This window comes from Salvelinus alpinus, chromosome 34 (genome assembly GCF_045679555.1).
Source record: "Salvelinus alpinus chromosome 34, SLU_Salpinus.1, whole genome shotgun sequence".
Lineage (NCBI taxonomy): Eukaryota > Metazoa > Chordata > Actinopteri > Salmoniformes > Salmonidae > Salvelinus > Salvelinus alpinus.
The window spans coordinates 7,303,289-7,321,785 of NC_092119.1; the positions used below are offsets into that span (position 1 = coordinate 7,303,289).

General features: G+C 37.9%; 1 protein-coding gene across 4 annotated transcripts in view; it reads right to left on the reverse strand.

Annotated features, from left to right (window-relative positions):
• Positions 1–7,571: 7,571 nt before the first annotated feature.
• The window catches only part of asmt2 (acetylserotonin O-methyltransferase 2), a 52,633-nt gene continuing 41,707 nt past the window's right edge, over positions 7,572–18,497 (reverse strand). For 3 of the 4 annotated variants that reach the window (XM_071382446.1, XM_071382445.1, XM_071382447.1), the window contains 3 exons: positions 15,823–15,960; positions 15,629–15,751; positions 7,572–8,247 (listed from right to left, as the gene is read on the reverse strand). In XM_071382446.1, coding sequence (XP_071238547.1) covers positions 8,036–8,247; positions 15,629–15,751; positions 15,823–15,960 — 473 coding nt within the window. In that variant the 3' untranslated portion in view covers positions 7,572–8,035. The remainder of the gene's footprint in view (positions 8,248–15,628; positions 15,752–15,822; positions 15,961–18,497) is intronic. The other variant, XM_071382448.1, reaches the window with a different exon arrangement.

Genomic DNA, 18,497 nt, shown 5'->3' on the forward strand with positions numbered 1-18,497 from the left:
CTATTAGGCTATTCTTTAGTAAAGGTTGAATAGTCTATTGTTCAGCTATTAGGCTATTCTTTAGTAAAGGTTGAATAGTCTATTGTTCAGCTATTAGGCTATTCTTTAGTAAAGGTTGAATAGTCTATTGTTCAGCTATTAGGCTATTCTTTAGTAAAGGTTGAATAGTCTATTGTTCAGCTATTAGGCTATTCTTTAGTAAAGGTTGAATAGTCTATTGTTCAGCTATTAGACTATTCTTTAGTAAAGGTTGAATAGTCTATTGTTCAGCTATTAGACTATTCTTTAGTAAAGGTTGAATAGTCTATTGTTCAGCTATTAGACTATTCTTTAGTAAAGGTTGAATAGTCTATTGTTCAGCTATTAGACTATTCTTTAGTAAAGGTTGAATAGTCTATTGTTCAGCTATTAGACTATTCTTTAGTAAAGGTTGAATAGTCTATTGTTCAGCTATTAGACTATTCTTTAGTAAAGGTTGAATAGTCTATTGTTCAGCTATTAGACTATTCTTTAGTAAAGGTTGAATAGTCTATTGTTCAGCTATTAGACTATTCTTTAGTAAAGGTTGAATAGTCTATTGTTCAGCTATTAGACTATTCTTTAGTAAAGGTTGAATAGTCTATTGTTCAGCTATTAGACTATTCTTTAGTAAAGGTTGAATAGTCTATTGTTCAGCTATTAGACTATTCTTTAGTAAAGGTTGAATAGTCTATTGTTCAGCTATTAGACTATTCTTTAGTAAAGGTTGAATAGTCTATTGTTCAGCTATTAGACTATTCTTTAGTAAAGGTTGAATAGTCTATTGTTCAGCTATTAGACTATTCTTTAGTAAAGGTTGAATAGTCTATTGTTCAGCTATTAGACTATTCTTTAGTAAAGGTTGAATAGTCTATTGTTCAGCTATTAGACTATTCTTTAGTAAAGGTTGAATAGTCTATTGTTCAGCTATTAGACTATTCTTTAGTAAAGGTTGAATAGTCTATTGTTCAGCTATTAGACTATTCTTTAGTAAAGGTTGAATAGTCTATTGTTCAGCTATTAGACTATTCTTTAGTAAAGGTTGAATAGTCTATTGTTCAGCTATTAGACTATTCTTTAGTAAAGGTTGAATAGTCTATTGTTCAGCTATTAGACTATTCTTTAGTAAAGGTTGAATAGTCTATTGTTCAGCTATTAGACTATTCTTTAGTAAAGGTTGAATAGTCTATTGTTCAGCTATTAGACTATTCTTTAGTAAAGGTTGAATAGTCTATTGTTCAGCTATTAGACTATTCTTTAGTAAAGGTTGAATAGTCTATTGTTCAGCTATTAGACTATTCTTTAGTAAAGGTTGAATAGTCTATTGTTCAGCTATTAGACTATTCTTTAGTAAAGGTTGAATAGTCTATTGTTCAGCTATTAGACTATTCTTTAGTAAAGGTTGAATAGTCTATTGTTCAGCTATTAGACTATTCTTTAGTAAAGGTTGAATAGTCTATTGTTCAGCTATTAGACTATTCTTTAGTAAAGGTTGAATAGTCTATTGTTCAGCTATTAGACTATTCTTTAGTAAAGGTTGAATAGTCTATTGTTCAGCTATTAGACTATTCTTTAGTAAAGGTTGAATAGTCTATTGTTCAGCTATTAGACTATTCTTTAGTAAAGGTTGAATAGTCTATTGTTCAGCTATTAGACTATTCTTTAGTAAAGGTTGAATAGTCTATTGTTCAGCTATTAGACTATTCTTTAGTAAAGGTTGAATAGTCTATTGTTCAGCTATTAGACTATTCTTTAGTAAAGGTTGAATAGTCTATTGTTCAGCTATTAGACTATTCTTTAGTAAAGGTTGAATAGTCTATTGTTCAGCTATTAGACTATTCTTTAGTAAAGGTTGAATAGTCTATTGTTCAGCTATTAGACTATTCTTTAGTAAAGGTTGAATAGTCTATTGTTCAGCTATTAGACTATTCTTTAGTAAAGGTTGAATAGTCTATTGTTCAGCTATTAGACTATTCTTTAGTAAAGGTTGAATAGTCTATTGTTCAGCTATTAGACTATTCTTTAGTAAAGGTTGAATAGTCTATTGTTCAGCTATTAGACTATTCTTTAGTAAAGGTTGAATAGTCTATTGTTCAGCTATTAGACTATTCTTTAGTAAAGGTTGAATAGTCTATTGTTCAGCTATTAGACTATTCTTTAGTAAAGGTTGAATAGTCTATTGTTCAGCTATTAGACTATTCTTTAGTAAAGGTTGAATAGTCTATTGTTCAGCTATTAGACTATTCTTTAGTAAAGGTTGAATAGTCTATTGTTCAGCTATTAGACTATTCTTTAGTAAAGGTTGAATAGTCTATTGTTCAGCTATTAGACTATTCTTTAGTAAAGGTTGAATAGTCTATTGTTCAGCTATTAGACTATTCTTTAGTAAAGGTTGAATAGTCTATTGTTCAGCTATTAGACTATTCTTTAGTAAAGGTTGAATAGTCTATTGTTCAGCTATTAGACTATTCTTTAGTAAAGGTTGAATAGTCTATTGTTCAGCTATTAGACTATTCTTTAGTAAAGGTTGAATAGTCTATTGTTCAGCTATTAGGCTATTCTTTAGTAAAGGTTGAATAGTCTATTGTTCAGCTATTAGGCTATTCTTTAGTAAAGGTTGAATAGTCTATTGTTCAGCTATTAGGCTATTCTTTAGTAAAGGTTGAATAGTCTATTGTTCAGCTATTAGGCTATTCTTTAGTAAAGGTTGAATAGTCTATTGTTCAGCTATTAGACTATTCTTTAGTAAAGGTTGAATAGTCTATTGTTCAGCTATTAGACTATTCTTTAGTAAAGGTTGAATAGTCTATTGTTCAGCTATTAGACTATTCTTTAGTAAAGGTTGAATAGTCTATTGTTCAGCTATTAGACTATTCTTTAGTAAAGGTTGAATAGTCTATTGTTCAGCTATTAGACTATTCTTTAGTAAAGGTTGAATAGTCTATTGTTCAGCTATTAGACTATTCTTTAGTAAAGGTTGAATAGTCTATTGTTCAGCTATTAGACTATTCTTTAGTAAAGGTTGAATAGTCTATTGTTCAGCTATTAGACTATTCTTTAGTAAAGGTTGAATAGTCTATTGTTCAGCTATTAGACTATTCTTTAGTAAAGGTTGAATAGTCTATTGTTCAGCTATTAGACTATTCTTTAGTAAAGGTTGAATAGTCTATTGTTCAGCTATTAGACTATTCTTTAGTAAAGGTTGAATAGTCTATTGTTCAGCTATTAGACTATTCTTTAGTAAAGGTTGAATAGTCTATTGTTCAGCTATTAGACTATTCTTTAGTAAAGGTTGAATAGTCTATTGTTCAGCTATTAGACTATTCTTTAGTAAAGGTTGAATAGTCTATTGTTCAGCTATTAGACTATTCTTTAGTAAAGGTTGAATAGTCTATTGTTCAGCTATTAGACTATTCTTTAGTAAAGGTTGAATAGTCTATTGTTCAGCTATTAGACTATTCTTTAGTAAAGGTTGAATAGTCTATTGTTCAGCTATTAGACTATTCTTTAGTAAAGGTTGAATAGTCTATTGTTCAGCTATTAGACTATTCTTTAGTAAAGGTTGAATAGTCTATTGTTCAGCTATTAGACTATTCTTTAGTAAAGGTTGAATAGTCTATTGTTCAGCTATTAGACTATTCTTTAGTAAAGGTTGAATAGTCTATTGTTCAGCTATTAGACTATTCTTTAGTAAAGGTTGAATAGTCTATTGTTCAGCTATTAGACTATTCTTTAGTAAAGGTTGAATAGTCTATTGTTCAGCTATTAGACTATTCTTTAGTAAAGGTTGAATAGTCTATTGTTCAGCTATTAGACTATTCTTTAGTAAAGGTTGAATAGTCTATTGTTCAGCTATTAGACTATTCTTTAGTAAAGGTTGAATAGTCTATTGTTCAGCTATTAGACTATTCTTTAGTAAAGGTTGAATAGTCTATTGTTCAGCTATTAGACTATTCTTTAGTAAAGGTTGAATAGTCTATTGTTCAGCTATTAGACTATTCTTTAGTAAAGGTTGAATAGTCTATTGTTCAGCTATTAGACTATTCTTTAGTAAAGGTTGAATAGTCTATTGTTCAGCTATTAGACTATTCTTTAGTAAAGGTTGAATAGTCTATTGTTCAGCTATTAGACTATTCTTTAGTAAAGGTTGAATAGTCTATTGTTCAGCTATTAGACTATTCTTTAGTAAAGGTTGAATAGTCTATTGTTCAGCTATTAGACTATTCTTTAGTAAAGGTTGAATAGTCTATTGTTCAGCTATTAGACTATTCTTTAGTAAAGGTTGAATAGTCTATTGTTCAGCTATTAGACTATTCTTTAGTAAAGGTTGAATAGTCTATTGTTCAGCTATTAGACTATTCTTTAGTAAAGGTTGAATAGTCTATTGTTCAGCTATTAGACTATTCTTTAGTAAAGGTTGAATAGTCTATTGTTCAGCTATTAGACTATTCTTTAGTAAAGGTTGAATAGTCTATTGTTCAGCTATTAGACTATTCTTTAGTAAAGGTTGAATAGTCTATTGTTCAGCTATTAGACTATTCTTTAGTAAAGGTTGAATAGTCTATTGTTCAGCTATTAGACTATTCTTTAGTAAAGGTTGAATAGTCTATTGTTCAGCTATTAGACTATTCTTTAGTAAAGGTTGAATAGTCTATTGTTCAGCTATTAGACTATTCTTTAGTAAAGGTTGAATAGTCTATTGTTCAGCTATTAGACTATTCTTTAGTAAAGGTTGAATAGTCTATTGTTCAGCTATTAGACTATTCTTTAGTAAAGGTTGAATAGTCTATTGTTCAGCTATTAGACTATTCTTTAGTAAAGGTTGAATAGTCTATTGTTCAGCTATTAGACTATTCTTTAGTAAAGGTTGAATAGTCTATTGTTCAGCTATTAGACTATTCTTTAGTAAAGGTTGAATAGTCTATTGTTCAGCTATTAGACTATTCTTTAGTAAAGGTTGAATAGTCTATTGTTCAGCTATTAGACTATTCTTTAGTAAAGGTTGAATAGTCTATTGTTCAGCTATTAGACTATTCTTTAGTAAAGGTTGAATAGTCTATTGTTCAGCTATTCGACTATTCTTTAGTAAAGGTTGAATAGTCTATTGTTCAGCTATTAGACTATTCTTTAGTAAAGGTTGAATAGTCTATTGTTCAGCTATTAGACTATTCTTTAGTAAAGGTTGAATAGTCTATTGTTCAGCTATTAGCTCCTCCCCAACTTACAACAAATGGATGTCTTTTTGTTGGGAGCAAAACTTTTTTATTTTCAATCAAAAATAATTGTTCTGAAAGCAAAAACGAGGCTTCAAAGTAAAAAAAAAAAATTGCAATCAAATATTTTGTAATAGAGCACAAAGATTTATGCATTTTATTCCCCCAAAATATTGTATCACTGTGTCCATACACCGAGGCTCTCGCATTAGTTTCACTTAAACTTTTAGATTTTCATAATTTTACTTCAGATTTTTATGATTAACCACGTGACAATGATTTTGAGAAAAAAATATGTTATTATTGAAATTAAATTGTTCCATGAAAATGCACATGTAAAAATAATCATAACTTTCACACAGATTGGTTAAAATGGTAGGATACATTGTAAGCTTTCCCTAACTTGAAACTCAAGAGCTGCCTGTAGTCTCTACTACAATACCAGAGCTGCTTGTAGTCTCTACTATAACACCAGAGCTGCCTGTAGTCTCCACTATAACACCAGAGCTGCCTGCAGTCTCCACTATAACACCAGAGCTGCCTGTAGTCTCTACTATAACACCAGAGCTGTCTGTAGTCTCTACTATAACACCAGAGCTGCATGTAGTCTCCACTATAACACCAGAGGCTGCATGTAGTCTCCACTATAACACCAGGGGCTGCATGTAGTCTCTACTATAACACCAGAGCTGCCTGTAGTCTCTACTATAACACCAGAGCTGCCTGTAGTCTCCACTATTACACCAGAGCTGGTTCGCAAGGCACAGCCTTGGGGGGGCAAACCGGCTGTTTGTTCTGGATTCGGTCTGGTCTCAGATCCTGGAATGGCTCAGAAAAACTCCCTAGAAAGGCCAGAACCTAGGAAGATACCTAAAGAGGAGCCAGGCTATGAGGGGTGGCCAGTCCTCTTCTTGCTGTGCTGGGTGGAGATTATAACAGAACATGGCCAAGATGTTCAAATGTTCATAGATGACCAGCAGGGTCAAATAATAATAATCACAGTGGTTGTCGAGGGTGCAACAGGTCAGCACCTCAGGAGAAAATTTCAGTTGGCTTTTCATAGCCAATCATTAAGAGTATTTCTACTGCTCCTGCTGTCTCTAGAGAGTTGAAAACAGCAGGTCTGGGACAGGTAGAACGTCCCAGACCTGGGAGTTGCATTGATAGTTTTACTTTTATACTTAAGTGTATTTAAAACCAAATACTTCTACTTTTACTCAAGTAGTATTTTACTGGGTGAATTTCACTTGAGTCATTTTATATTATGTTATCTTTACTTTTACTCAAGTATGAAAATTGGGTACAGGCTGCATCCCAGGGATGTTGTCCCCATCAGCTCCAGAGTCTTCACCTGAACGAACGTCACAGGCTGAATCACAGGGATGTTGTCCCTCGTCAGCTCCAGAGTCTTCACCTGAACGAACGTCACAGGCTGCATCCCGGGGATGTTGTCCCTCGTCAGCTCCAGTCTTCACCTGAACGAACGTCACAGGCTGAATCACACACTTGGGGGGGTGTTGCTTACTAGCGCACATGCTTCACACATTTTTCTCAAGCAACCTGGGGGGAAAATGAACTTTTTACGTTTTTTGTGATGTATATTCTATTTTTTGGGGCAAATTGTACTTGCAACATTACCTTTAAACCCCCCTGGGGTCTATTGACGCACTGGTGCATCAATCTAATTAACAGAATGAAAAAATTAGCATAAAAATCTGTCAGTTTTAAGCTAGAGAGATGTTTTTTTTGCATAGGCTGTGTCTCAATCCACCGCATCCGTCTATAGCAGCCTTCCACATCTGCTGTGGAAGGCGGCCGAGCTACAGCTGTGTTGGTCAGAGCATGAGACATCACAAATCGGTCTTCTCACGAATATGGCTGTAGCGTCCGAACGGTTTGGCCAACAAACTCTCATGAACACGAGACTCTCACTACGACCCCCACAAGTGTCACTGGTTTTAAAAAATCAATGGAAGTATGGAGGCAGTTTTGTGCCAACACAAGAAAAAGGGGTTAGAAATGGGCCCCAAAAAATATCCGTCTTAACTTGCAAAAATGCCTTCTCTTTTCCCTGGACATTCAACAGCAACTTACTTAAATAATTGTTCTTCAGGAATCGATGCACAGATGTGACACTAGATAGAGCAGGAGAGCTGTTAAGATAGTAACAACAAAGACGGCCCACAGGCCACACCCTGGTTGAATCAACGTTGTTTCAACAACATGACGTTGAACCAACGTGGAATAGACATTGAACTGACGTCTGTGTCTAGTGTGTGGACCAGACATCTGGTACCAGTGTACTCACTGTATCCTGTAGAAACATAACTGTACGATGGGTTGTTGCTGAGGAAACTCCTTTAATTGGAAATTACTAACAGGTATAACATTACCAAGTTTAAAATGTACGTTTACAGTTATGCCCACATTTTTACTCGTCTTTGAAGTCAGAATAACATCACTATGCCATAACATCTCAGATAATATACAGACTATATGCACGGAAAAACAAAATATTTGCATTTGAGGGAGAAGACATGACCCTGAAAAAAAGAGTAAAAACAATAACACTGTGATGTCATCTTAGCAAGCCAAAAACACTGTGATGTCATCTTAGCAAGCCAATAACAGAGTCACCAGGAGACTATCGGGTCCGCTGCATCTGAAGGGTGAGGTTCATGCAGACAGACTGCTAACATGGAGGCTTCACACAAGATAGATACTTCCTAAGATATCCAGTCTGAACCATAGAGATTTCATGGTCTAAACCATAGAGATTTCATGGTCTAAACAGCCTGACAGGTTCATTTGATGGCCAGGATGGCATCGTAGGACTTCCCTGTCCGACAGACCTGGACGTTGTGGAAGCCAGCGAAGGAGAGCATGTTAGAGTACTGAGAGGGAGGATGCTCCTTCCCCTCCGTCTGGACCAACATGTTGAGGGAGAAGATCTGAGCCATCACTGGACCTCGACGGTTCTCAAACAGTAGAGCCTCCACCAACAGAACCCCACCACCTATAGAGAGAGAGAGAGAGCTCTACAATGTCAAGAGATGAAACAAGAAAAGAGTCCCCTCAGCCAGCTGGTTCTGAGGCTCAGTTCACCAACCCAAACCAACCCCATAGAGCCTCAGGACAGCCCTCAGAAAATCTGGCCCAACCAAATCATCACAAAACCAAAAGAAAAATATATCACCTATTGGAAAGACACCACAAAAAATCAAAGTAAACTTCAATGCTATTTGGCTCTAAACAGACAGTACATGGTGGCAGACTATCTGACCACTGTGACTGATGGAAAACATTGACTAGGTACAGACTCAGTGAGCACAGTCTGGCTATAGAGACCGGTCGTCACAGACAAACCTGGCTGCCCAGAGAGGACAGGCTGTGCTCACTCTGCTCCAGGGGAGAGGTAGAGACAGAGCTGCATTTCCTATTACACTGTGACAAATACTCAGACCTAAGAGAATATTTCTTTCCCAAAATTATAATTCAATACAAAGAATTTGAAACTATAAAAGATGAAGAAAAAATCTAATATTTATTGGGTGAAAAGCCAAAATGTGCAGTTTTGTCAGCCAAATATGTGTCTTCCTGCCACAACCTGAGGGACAGCCAGTGAAAAGTGCAAAGTAATGTTGATAATATTTCCCGTTTTGTTTTGTCTTTCATACCAGGTCATATGTCTTCTCAGTCATGTTGACACTGGTCTACTACCATTGATTTAATGTATTGTTGTTCTGATTAATATTGTTGTTGTAGTTGTTGTTAATGGTAATCCCATGTCCACTACTACTATTATTATTGCTGTTGGTCCCACCATTTATTTATATATAAATATATATATATTTTGTATATATATACATATATATTTGATTTTTATTTTCCGATATGTATACTTTGACAATGTAAGTAATAATGAACTTGCCATGTCAATTGAGAGAGAGAGAGAGAGAGAGAGAGAGGGAGAGGGAGAGAGAGACATCTCACCTTGGTGCCTCCCCCATCTCATGCACAATTGGGAGCATACTGATATCTGATGTGAATCTGAGGTCTGATGTGAATCTCCGCTTTGTCCCCTTTAGGAAATTAAGTCATTTTCGTAGGTGGATCCTTAATTGCAGTTAATTATTGGATGTTTACTTCAGGTTCTTTGAATGCTCAAATTGACTTGTATAAAGAAACTAATCTACCCTCCGCCCCATCACCTGGGGTGAAGCAGATTCAAATCAAACTTTATCAAATCAAACTTTATTAGTCACATGCGCCGAATACAACATGTGTAGACCTTACCGTGAAATGCTTACTTACAAGCCCTTAACCAACAGTGCAGTTCAAGAAAGAGTTAAGAAAATATTTACCAAATAAACAAAAATGACAATAACGAGGGTATATACAGGGGTACCACTACCGAGTCAATGTGTGGGGGTACAGGTTAGTGTAGGTCATTTGTACATGTAGGTAGGGGTGAAGTGACTATACATAGATAATAAACAGCGTAGTAGCAGTGTAAAAAACAAATGGGGTTGGGGGGATGTCAATGTAAATAGTCCGGTGGCCATTTGATTCATTGTTCAGCAGTCTTATGGCTTGGGGGTAGAAGCTGTTAACTTCTTTGAGGTAGGGGGCAGTATTTTCACGCCCGGATGAAAAGCATGCCCAGAGTAAACGGCCTGCTACAAAGCCATAAAAGCTAGAATATGCATATTATTAATAGATTTCAATAGAAAACACTCTGAAGTTTCTAAAACTGTTTGAATGATGTATGTGAGTATAACAGAACTCATCAGGCAGGCAAAAACCTGAGAAAAAAATCCAACCAGGAAGTGAGACATCTGAGGTTGGTCGATTTTCAACTCAGCTCCTATTGAAAATACAGTGGGATATTGGTAATGTTGCACTTCCTAAGGCTTCCACTAGATGTCAACAGTCGTTAGAACCTTGTCTGATGCCTCTACTGTTTAGTGGGCCGAAGGAGAGAGGAATGAGTCAGGTCTGCCATGACCTGAACATGCTCTGACCATGCGCGTTCACGTGAAAGCGAGCTCTGTTCCATCGCAATTCTGAAGACACAGGAATACTCCGGTTGGAACATTATTGAAGAATTATGTTAAAAACATCATAAAGATTGATTCAATATTTCGTTTGTCATGTTTTTACGGACTGTAATATAACTTTTTTTACTTTTTGTCCGTACTTTCCGCTGGACCTGCCCGCGGGTCATGAGTTTGGAAAGTGTACTGAACGCTAGAACAACAAGGAGGAATTTGGACATAAATTATGGACATTATTGAACAAAACAAACATTTATTGTGGAACTGGGATTCCTGGGAGTGCATTCTGATGAAGATCATCAAAGGTAAGTGAATGTTTATATTGTTACTTCTGACTTCTGTTGACTGCATAATATGGTGGCTATATTTGTGTCTTGATTGGGCTCTGAGCGCCGACTCAGATTATTGCATGGTTTGCTTTTTTCGTAAAGCTTTTTGGAAATCTGACACAGCGGTTGCATTAAGGAGAAGTGCATCTAAAATTCCATGCATAACAGTTGTATCTTTTAGCAATGTTTATTATGAGTATTTCTGTAAATTGATGTGGCTCTCTGCAAAATCAAAGGATGTTTTGTGACTTCTGAACGTAAGGCGCCAATGTAAACTCAGATTTTTGGATATAAATATGAACTTTACCGAACAAAACATACATGTATTGTGTAACATGAAGTCCTATGAGTGTCAGGTTAGTGATTCATTTTATCTATATTTCTGCTTTTTATGAATCCTCTCTTTGGCTGGAGAAATGTCTGCTGTAGTCAATTAACAGCATTCTCACATAGATGTTCCTTTTGTCCAGGTGGGAAAGGGCAGTGTGGAGTGTGATTGAGATGGCGTCATCTGTGGATCTCTATGCAAATTGGGTACCCGGAAGGATACTGATGATGTGAGCCATGACCAGCCTTTCAAAGCATTTCATGGCTACCGACGTGAGTGCTATGGGGAGGTAATCATTTAGGAAGGTTACCTTCGCTTCCTTGGGCACAGGGACTATGGGGGTCTGCTTGAAACATGTAGGTATTACAAACGTGGTCAGTGAGAGGCTCTCAAGCACCGATACCTGGTCCCAACCAGCGCCCACCGCCAGTGGTTATAAAGTTCCACAACTTCACCGAAAAGCAGCGCATCATGGATGCGGCCAGAAGCATCGGTTCTGACGGTAGTCAACGTAAAGGTCCAAGGGTCTTATTCTTCAATGATTATTCCACACCGGTTGTATGAAGACGCAAAGCGTTTGATGAGGTGAAGGCTCGACTCAAGAGAATGAAGATGGACTATGCGCTGCTGTACCCGGCCACATTGAAGATTATGGTCAACGGATCGCCTAAAAAACTCTACACACCTGAAGAGGCTGCTGCGTTTATTGACTCTCTCGGGTAAATAACTGTAAGCTGCACCTCCGCAGCGTTGGATAACTTTTTTATTTGAATCTGATCATGAAGCAGTGGTGTGAGTTCTCAAGTGCTCCTGTTCAGTAATATTCGTATCTTTATTATTTTTCTCGCTAAATTAACTGCCACTATAGCTCAGACTGAGATTTGTGTGAATCTATATTGGTGCCCAGGCTTGGTTTTAGGTGGAAGAGCCTCAATCTTCTTCTGTTGATTTTCATTTCCATATAAAAAAGGACAAGGTTATAGTGGCTTTGCGGACTTAAGAGTCTACATTGGAGAGTTGAAATCCCCTGCATGTTAGCTAGTGGGAAAACCCCCCTTTTGATCTTTGAATGTTACATTTTTGGGTTTAGTATAGTTCGGGTTCAGGGTTCATATCGTTTGTTTATGCTCGGTGAGATTGAGGAGAGTTCAACACATGGGAAAAGGTACCACCCCTTGTTTACAGTAGGATTCAGTCTGGATATTGGTTGGTCAAAGTGCAATGGCAGGTAACAGACTGCGTGTATGTACATGGAACATTAGAGGGATCCATAACCCCATTAAAAGGAAGAAGGTTGTCTTTTTTGAAAAAAGAAAATATTGATATTGCTCTGTTGCAAGAAAATAATTTGGATGATAAGAAGCATCTGAAATTACAACAAGAGGGGTTTGGTCAAGTGTTTTTCTCATCATTTACATCCAGAAGTAGAGGTGTAGCAAATCTTATGAAAAAGAACCTACCACTTAAGGTGTTGAATTGTGTGAAAGATACATTTGGTTGTTTTGTTATAATTAATGGTACTTTACAAGGGCAGAACATTTCCATAATAAATATTTACTTCCCCCTGCCAACCCCCCTGATTTCCTCACTTAGGTATTTCTAGACTTTTCAGAATTAAACTCAGACACTGCAGTGGTTGGAGGAGATTTCAATTGTTTGTTGAACCCCCTTATTGACAAGTTTCCCAGCGGTATAGCTTCCCTCTCTCCTCAAGCTAGGTCCCCTAAAGCTATTTGTGATGATCTGGGGTATGTTGATGTCTGGAGAACCTTTCATCCCTCCAAAAGAGAGTTCACTTTTTTCTCTGCACCTCATGGATGTCAGACTAGAATAGATTACTTTTTTGTGCCCAGGACGTCTTTGCAGTCTGTTTTATCCGCTAGGATAGGAAGCATAGTCATATCTGATCATGCGGAGGTGATCCTGGACATAAAACTCAATGGGGCATCCAATCTGGCAAGACATTGGAGGTTGAATACAACCATCCTTAAAGACCATACATTCACATCATATTTTATTACAGAGTTTAAAGCATTTTTCTCTATCAACTCTCAATCAACAGATAACCCCTCGCTCCTTTGGGAAACCTGTAAAGTGTATGCCAGGTGTCTGATTATGTCATACACAGCCACGAAGAGGCAGAAAAAGCGTGAAAAGCAAAAGATGTTAGAGGGTGAATTAGGAACTAAAGAGAAAGACTACATTAAAACTCCCACTCCTGCCCTATTAAAGGAAATATCAGTCCTTAGATCAACGTTGGACTCTCTCCTAACACAGGACGCTGAAAAGAAAATTAGGTTTGTCAGGCAAAAGCTTTATGAACATGGAGATAAACCAGGAAAGTATTTGGCGTACCTAGCTAAAAAGAGAGCTGACTCACAGTCAATTGCTACTATTATTGATTCTGATGGCAATCATTTATATGAAAATAAATTGATAAATGACTCATTTAAGAAATGTTATACAAATCTTTATGCCTCAGAACTGACAAATGATGCACCCAAATTAACGGAGAACTTCTTATCTAAGATTGAGCTCCCTACTATCTCCGGAGAACAGAGGTCTCTCCTTAATGCCCCTATTACCGAGGAAGAGATAATGTTCGCAATTAAGAATTTGCAAAATGGTAAGGGACCTTCTTGCAGTTCCTACCGCTTCCACTGGATGTCAACAGTCTTTAGAAATTGGTTGAGGTTTTTTCCTTTGTGTAATGAAGAAGTACGGCCATCCAGAACGAGGGTCACTTGAAGTGTCCTGTTAGATAGAGGCGCATGACCAGAAAGCTATCTACAGTTTGTTTTAATCCTGTATTGAACACAGATCATCCCGTCTTCAATTTTAGCGATTATTTACGTTAAAAAATACCTAAAGTTGTATTACAAAAGTAGTTTGAAATGTTTTGACAAAGTTTACAGGTAACTTCTGAGATATTTTGTAGTCACGTTGCACAAGTTGGAACCGGTGTTTTTCTGGATCAAACACGCCAAATAAATTGACATTTTGGATATATATCGACAGAATTAATCGAACAAAAGGACCATTTGTGATGTTTATGGGACATATTGGAGTGCCAACAACAGAAGCTCGTCAAAGGTAAGGCATGAATTATATTTTTATTTCTGCATTTTGTGTCGGGCCTGCAGGGTTGAAATATGCTTCTCTCTCTTTGTTTAATCTGTTGCTATCCTCAGATAATAGCATTGTTTGCTTTCGCCGAAAAGCCTATTTGAATTCTGACATGTTGGCTGGATTCACAACATTCACAACATGTAGCTTTAATTTGGTATCTTTCATGTGTGATTTAATGAAAGTTAGATTTTTATAGTAATTCATTTGAATTTGGCGCTCTGCATTTTCTCAGGCTTTTTGCCAAGTGAGACAGTAGCGTCCCGCCTAAACTCAGATTTTTGGATATAAATATGTTAGTGATTAATTTTATCTCTATTTCTGCTTTTTGTTATTCCTTTCTTTGGCTGAAAAATGGCTGTCTTTTTCTGTGACTTGGCTCATACCTAACATAATCGTTTGGTGTGCTTTCGTCGTAAAACCTTTTTGAAATCGGACACTTTGGCTGGATTTACAACAAGTCTATCTTTAAAATGGTGTAAAATACTTGTATGTTTGAGGAATTTAAATTATGGGATTTCTGTTGTTTTGAATTTGGCGCCCTGCAGTTTCACTGGCTGTTGACGAGGTGGGACGCTACCGTCCCACATACCCTAGAGAAGTTAAGGAGAAGTATATCTCTAATTCTGTGCATAACACTTGTATCTTATATAAAAGTTTATGATGACTATTTCTGTAAATTGATGTGGCTCTCTGCAAAATCACCGGATGTTTTGGAAGCAACAATACTGAACGTAACGCGCCAATGTAAACTGAGATTTTTGGATGTAAATATGCACTTTATCGAACAGTACATACATGTATTGTGTAACATGAAGTCCTATGAGTGTCTTCTGATGAAGATCATCAAAGGTTAGTGATTAATTGTATCTCTATTTCTGCTTTTTGTGACTCCTCTCTTTGGCTGGAAAAATGGCAGAGTTTTTCTGTGACTAGGTACTGACCTAACATAATCGTTTGGTGTGCTTTCGTCGTAAAGCCTTTTTGAAATCGGACACTGTGGTGGGATTAACAACAAGGTTATCTTTAAAATGGTGTGAAATACTTGTATGTTTAAGGAATTTTAATTATGAGATTTCTGTTGTTTTGAATTTGGCGCCCTGCACTTTCACTGGCTGTTGTCATAACGATCCCCTTAATAAATGTATCCCTAGCCACTTTAAATAATACCACTTTAATAATGTTTACATATCTTACATTACTCATTTCATATGTATATACTGTTTTTTATACCATCTAGTTGGTACCTTGCCTATGCCTCTCGGCCATCGCTCATCCATATATTTATATGTACATATACTCATTCCCACCTTTTAGATTTGTGTATTATGTAGTTGTTGGGGAATTGTTGTTAGATATTACTGCGCTGTCGGAACCAGAAGCACAAGCATTTCACTACACTCACATTAACATCTGCTAACCATGTGTATGTGACCAATACAATTTGATCTGAATTTGATTTGATTTGAACATGGAACTCACCTGGTTGACATTATGAAACACTCACCTGGTTGACAACATAAAACACTCACCTGGTTGACAACATAAAACACTCACCTGGTTGACAACATGCATGGATCTTTTTCAGCAGCTGAACACATTTCTCTTCCTTCCAGTCATGGAGGATTCTGGCCAAGATATACAGATCAGCTGGAGGGATGTCTCCATCAAAGAAGTCTCCTACAAAACAACATCATTTATACAGACTGATCATCTGAGGTGTTGAGGTTAGGATGGTTAACGATGCTCACCCTCCTGAAACACGATGGTGTCGTCCTGTTCAGAGAAGTGCTGTCTGGCTGTCTGGATGACTGTAGGAAGGTCCAGCACAGTGACAGAGGAGGAGGGGTAAGCCTTGGACAGCTCCCTGGCCAGAGCCCCCGAACAACCTGCAACAGGCCAACAACACCACACAATATCACCACCACACAATATCACCACCACCACACAATATCACCACAACACAATATCACCACCACCACACAATATCACCACTACCACACAATATCACCACAACACAATATCATCACCACACAATATCACCACCACCACACAATATCACCACCACACAATATCACCACCACAACACAATATCACCACCACCACACAATATCACCACCACCACACAATATCACCACCACACAATATCACCACCACCACACAATATCACCACCACCACACAATATCACCACCACACAATATCACCACCACACAATATCACCACCACCACACAATATCATCACCACCACACAATATCACCACCACACAATATCACCACCACCACACAATATCACCACCACCACACAATATCACCACCACCACACAATATCACCACCACAACACAATATCACCACCACCACACAATATCACCACCACCACACAATATCACCACCACCACACAATATCACCACCACAACACAATATCACCACCACCACACAATATCACCACCACCACACAATATCACCACCACAACACAATATCACCACCACCACACAATATCACCACCACCACACAATATCAACACCACCACACAATATCACCACCACCACACAATATCACCACCACCACACAATATCACCACCACAACACAATATCACCACAACACAATATCACCACCACCACACAATATCACCACCACACAATATCACCACCACACAATATCACCACCACCACACAATATCACCACCACCACACAATATCACCACCACCACACAATATCACCACCACCACACAATATCACCACCACAACACAATATCACCACCACCACACAATATCACCACCACAACACAATATCACCACCACAACACAATATCACCACCACCACACAATATCACCACCACCACACAATATCACCACCACACAATATCACCACCACCACACAATATCACCACCACCACACAATATCACCACCACCACACAATATCACCACCACCACACAATATCACCACAACACAATATCACCACCACACAATATCACCACCACCACACAATATCACCACCACCACACAATATCACCACAACACAATATCACCACCACACAATATCACCACCACCACACAATATCACCACCACAACACAATATCACCACCACCACACAATATCACCACCACAACACAATATCACCACCACAACACAATATCACCACCACCACACAATATCACCACCACCACACAATATCACCACCACACAATATCACCACCACCACACAATATCACCACCACACAATATCACCACCACCACACAATATCACCACCACACAATATCACCACCACCACACAATATCACCACCACCACACAATATCACCACCACCACACAATATCACCACCACCACACAATATCACCACCACCACACAATATCACCACCACCACACAATATCACCACCACCACACAATATCACCACCACCACACAATATCACCACCACCACACAATATCACCACCACCACACAATATCACCACCACCACACAATATCACCACCACCACACAATATCACCACCACCACACAATATCACCACCACACAATATCACCACCACACAATATCACCACCACCACACAATATCACCACCACCACACAATATCACCACCACCACACAATATCACCACCACCACACAATATCACCACCACCACACAATATCACCACCACCACACTATATCACCACCACCACACAATATCACCACCACCACACAATATCACCACCACCACACAATATCACCACCACCACACAATATCACCACCACCACACAATATCACCACCACACAATATCACCACCACCACACAATATCACCACCACAATATCATCACCACCACACAATATCACCACCACCACACAATATCACCATCACCACACAATTTCACCACCACAACACAATATCACCACCACACAATATCACCACCACCACACAATATCACCACCACACAATATCACCACCACCACACAATATCACCACCACACAATATCACCACCACCACACAATATCACCACCACCACACAATATCACCACCACCACACAATATCACCACCACCACACAATATCACCACCACACAATATCACCACCACCACACAATATCACCACCACCACACAATATCACCACCACCACACAATATCACCACCACGACACAATATCACCACCACCACACAATATCACCACCACCACACAATATCACCACCACCACACAATATCACCACCACCACACAATATCACCACCACCACACAATATCACCACCACAACACAATATCACCACCACCACACAATATCACCACCACAACACAATATTACCACCACACAATTTCACCATCACCACACAATTTCACCATCACCACACAATATCACCACCACAACACAATATCACCACCACACAATATCACCACAACACAATATCACCACCACAACACAATATCACCACCACCACACAATA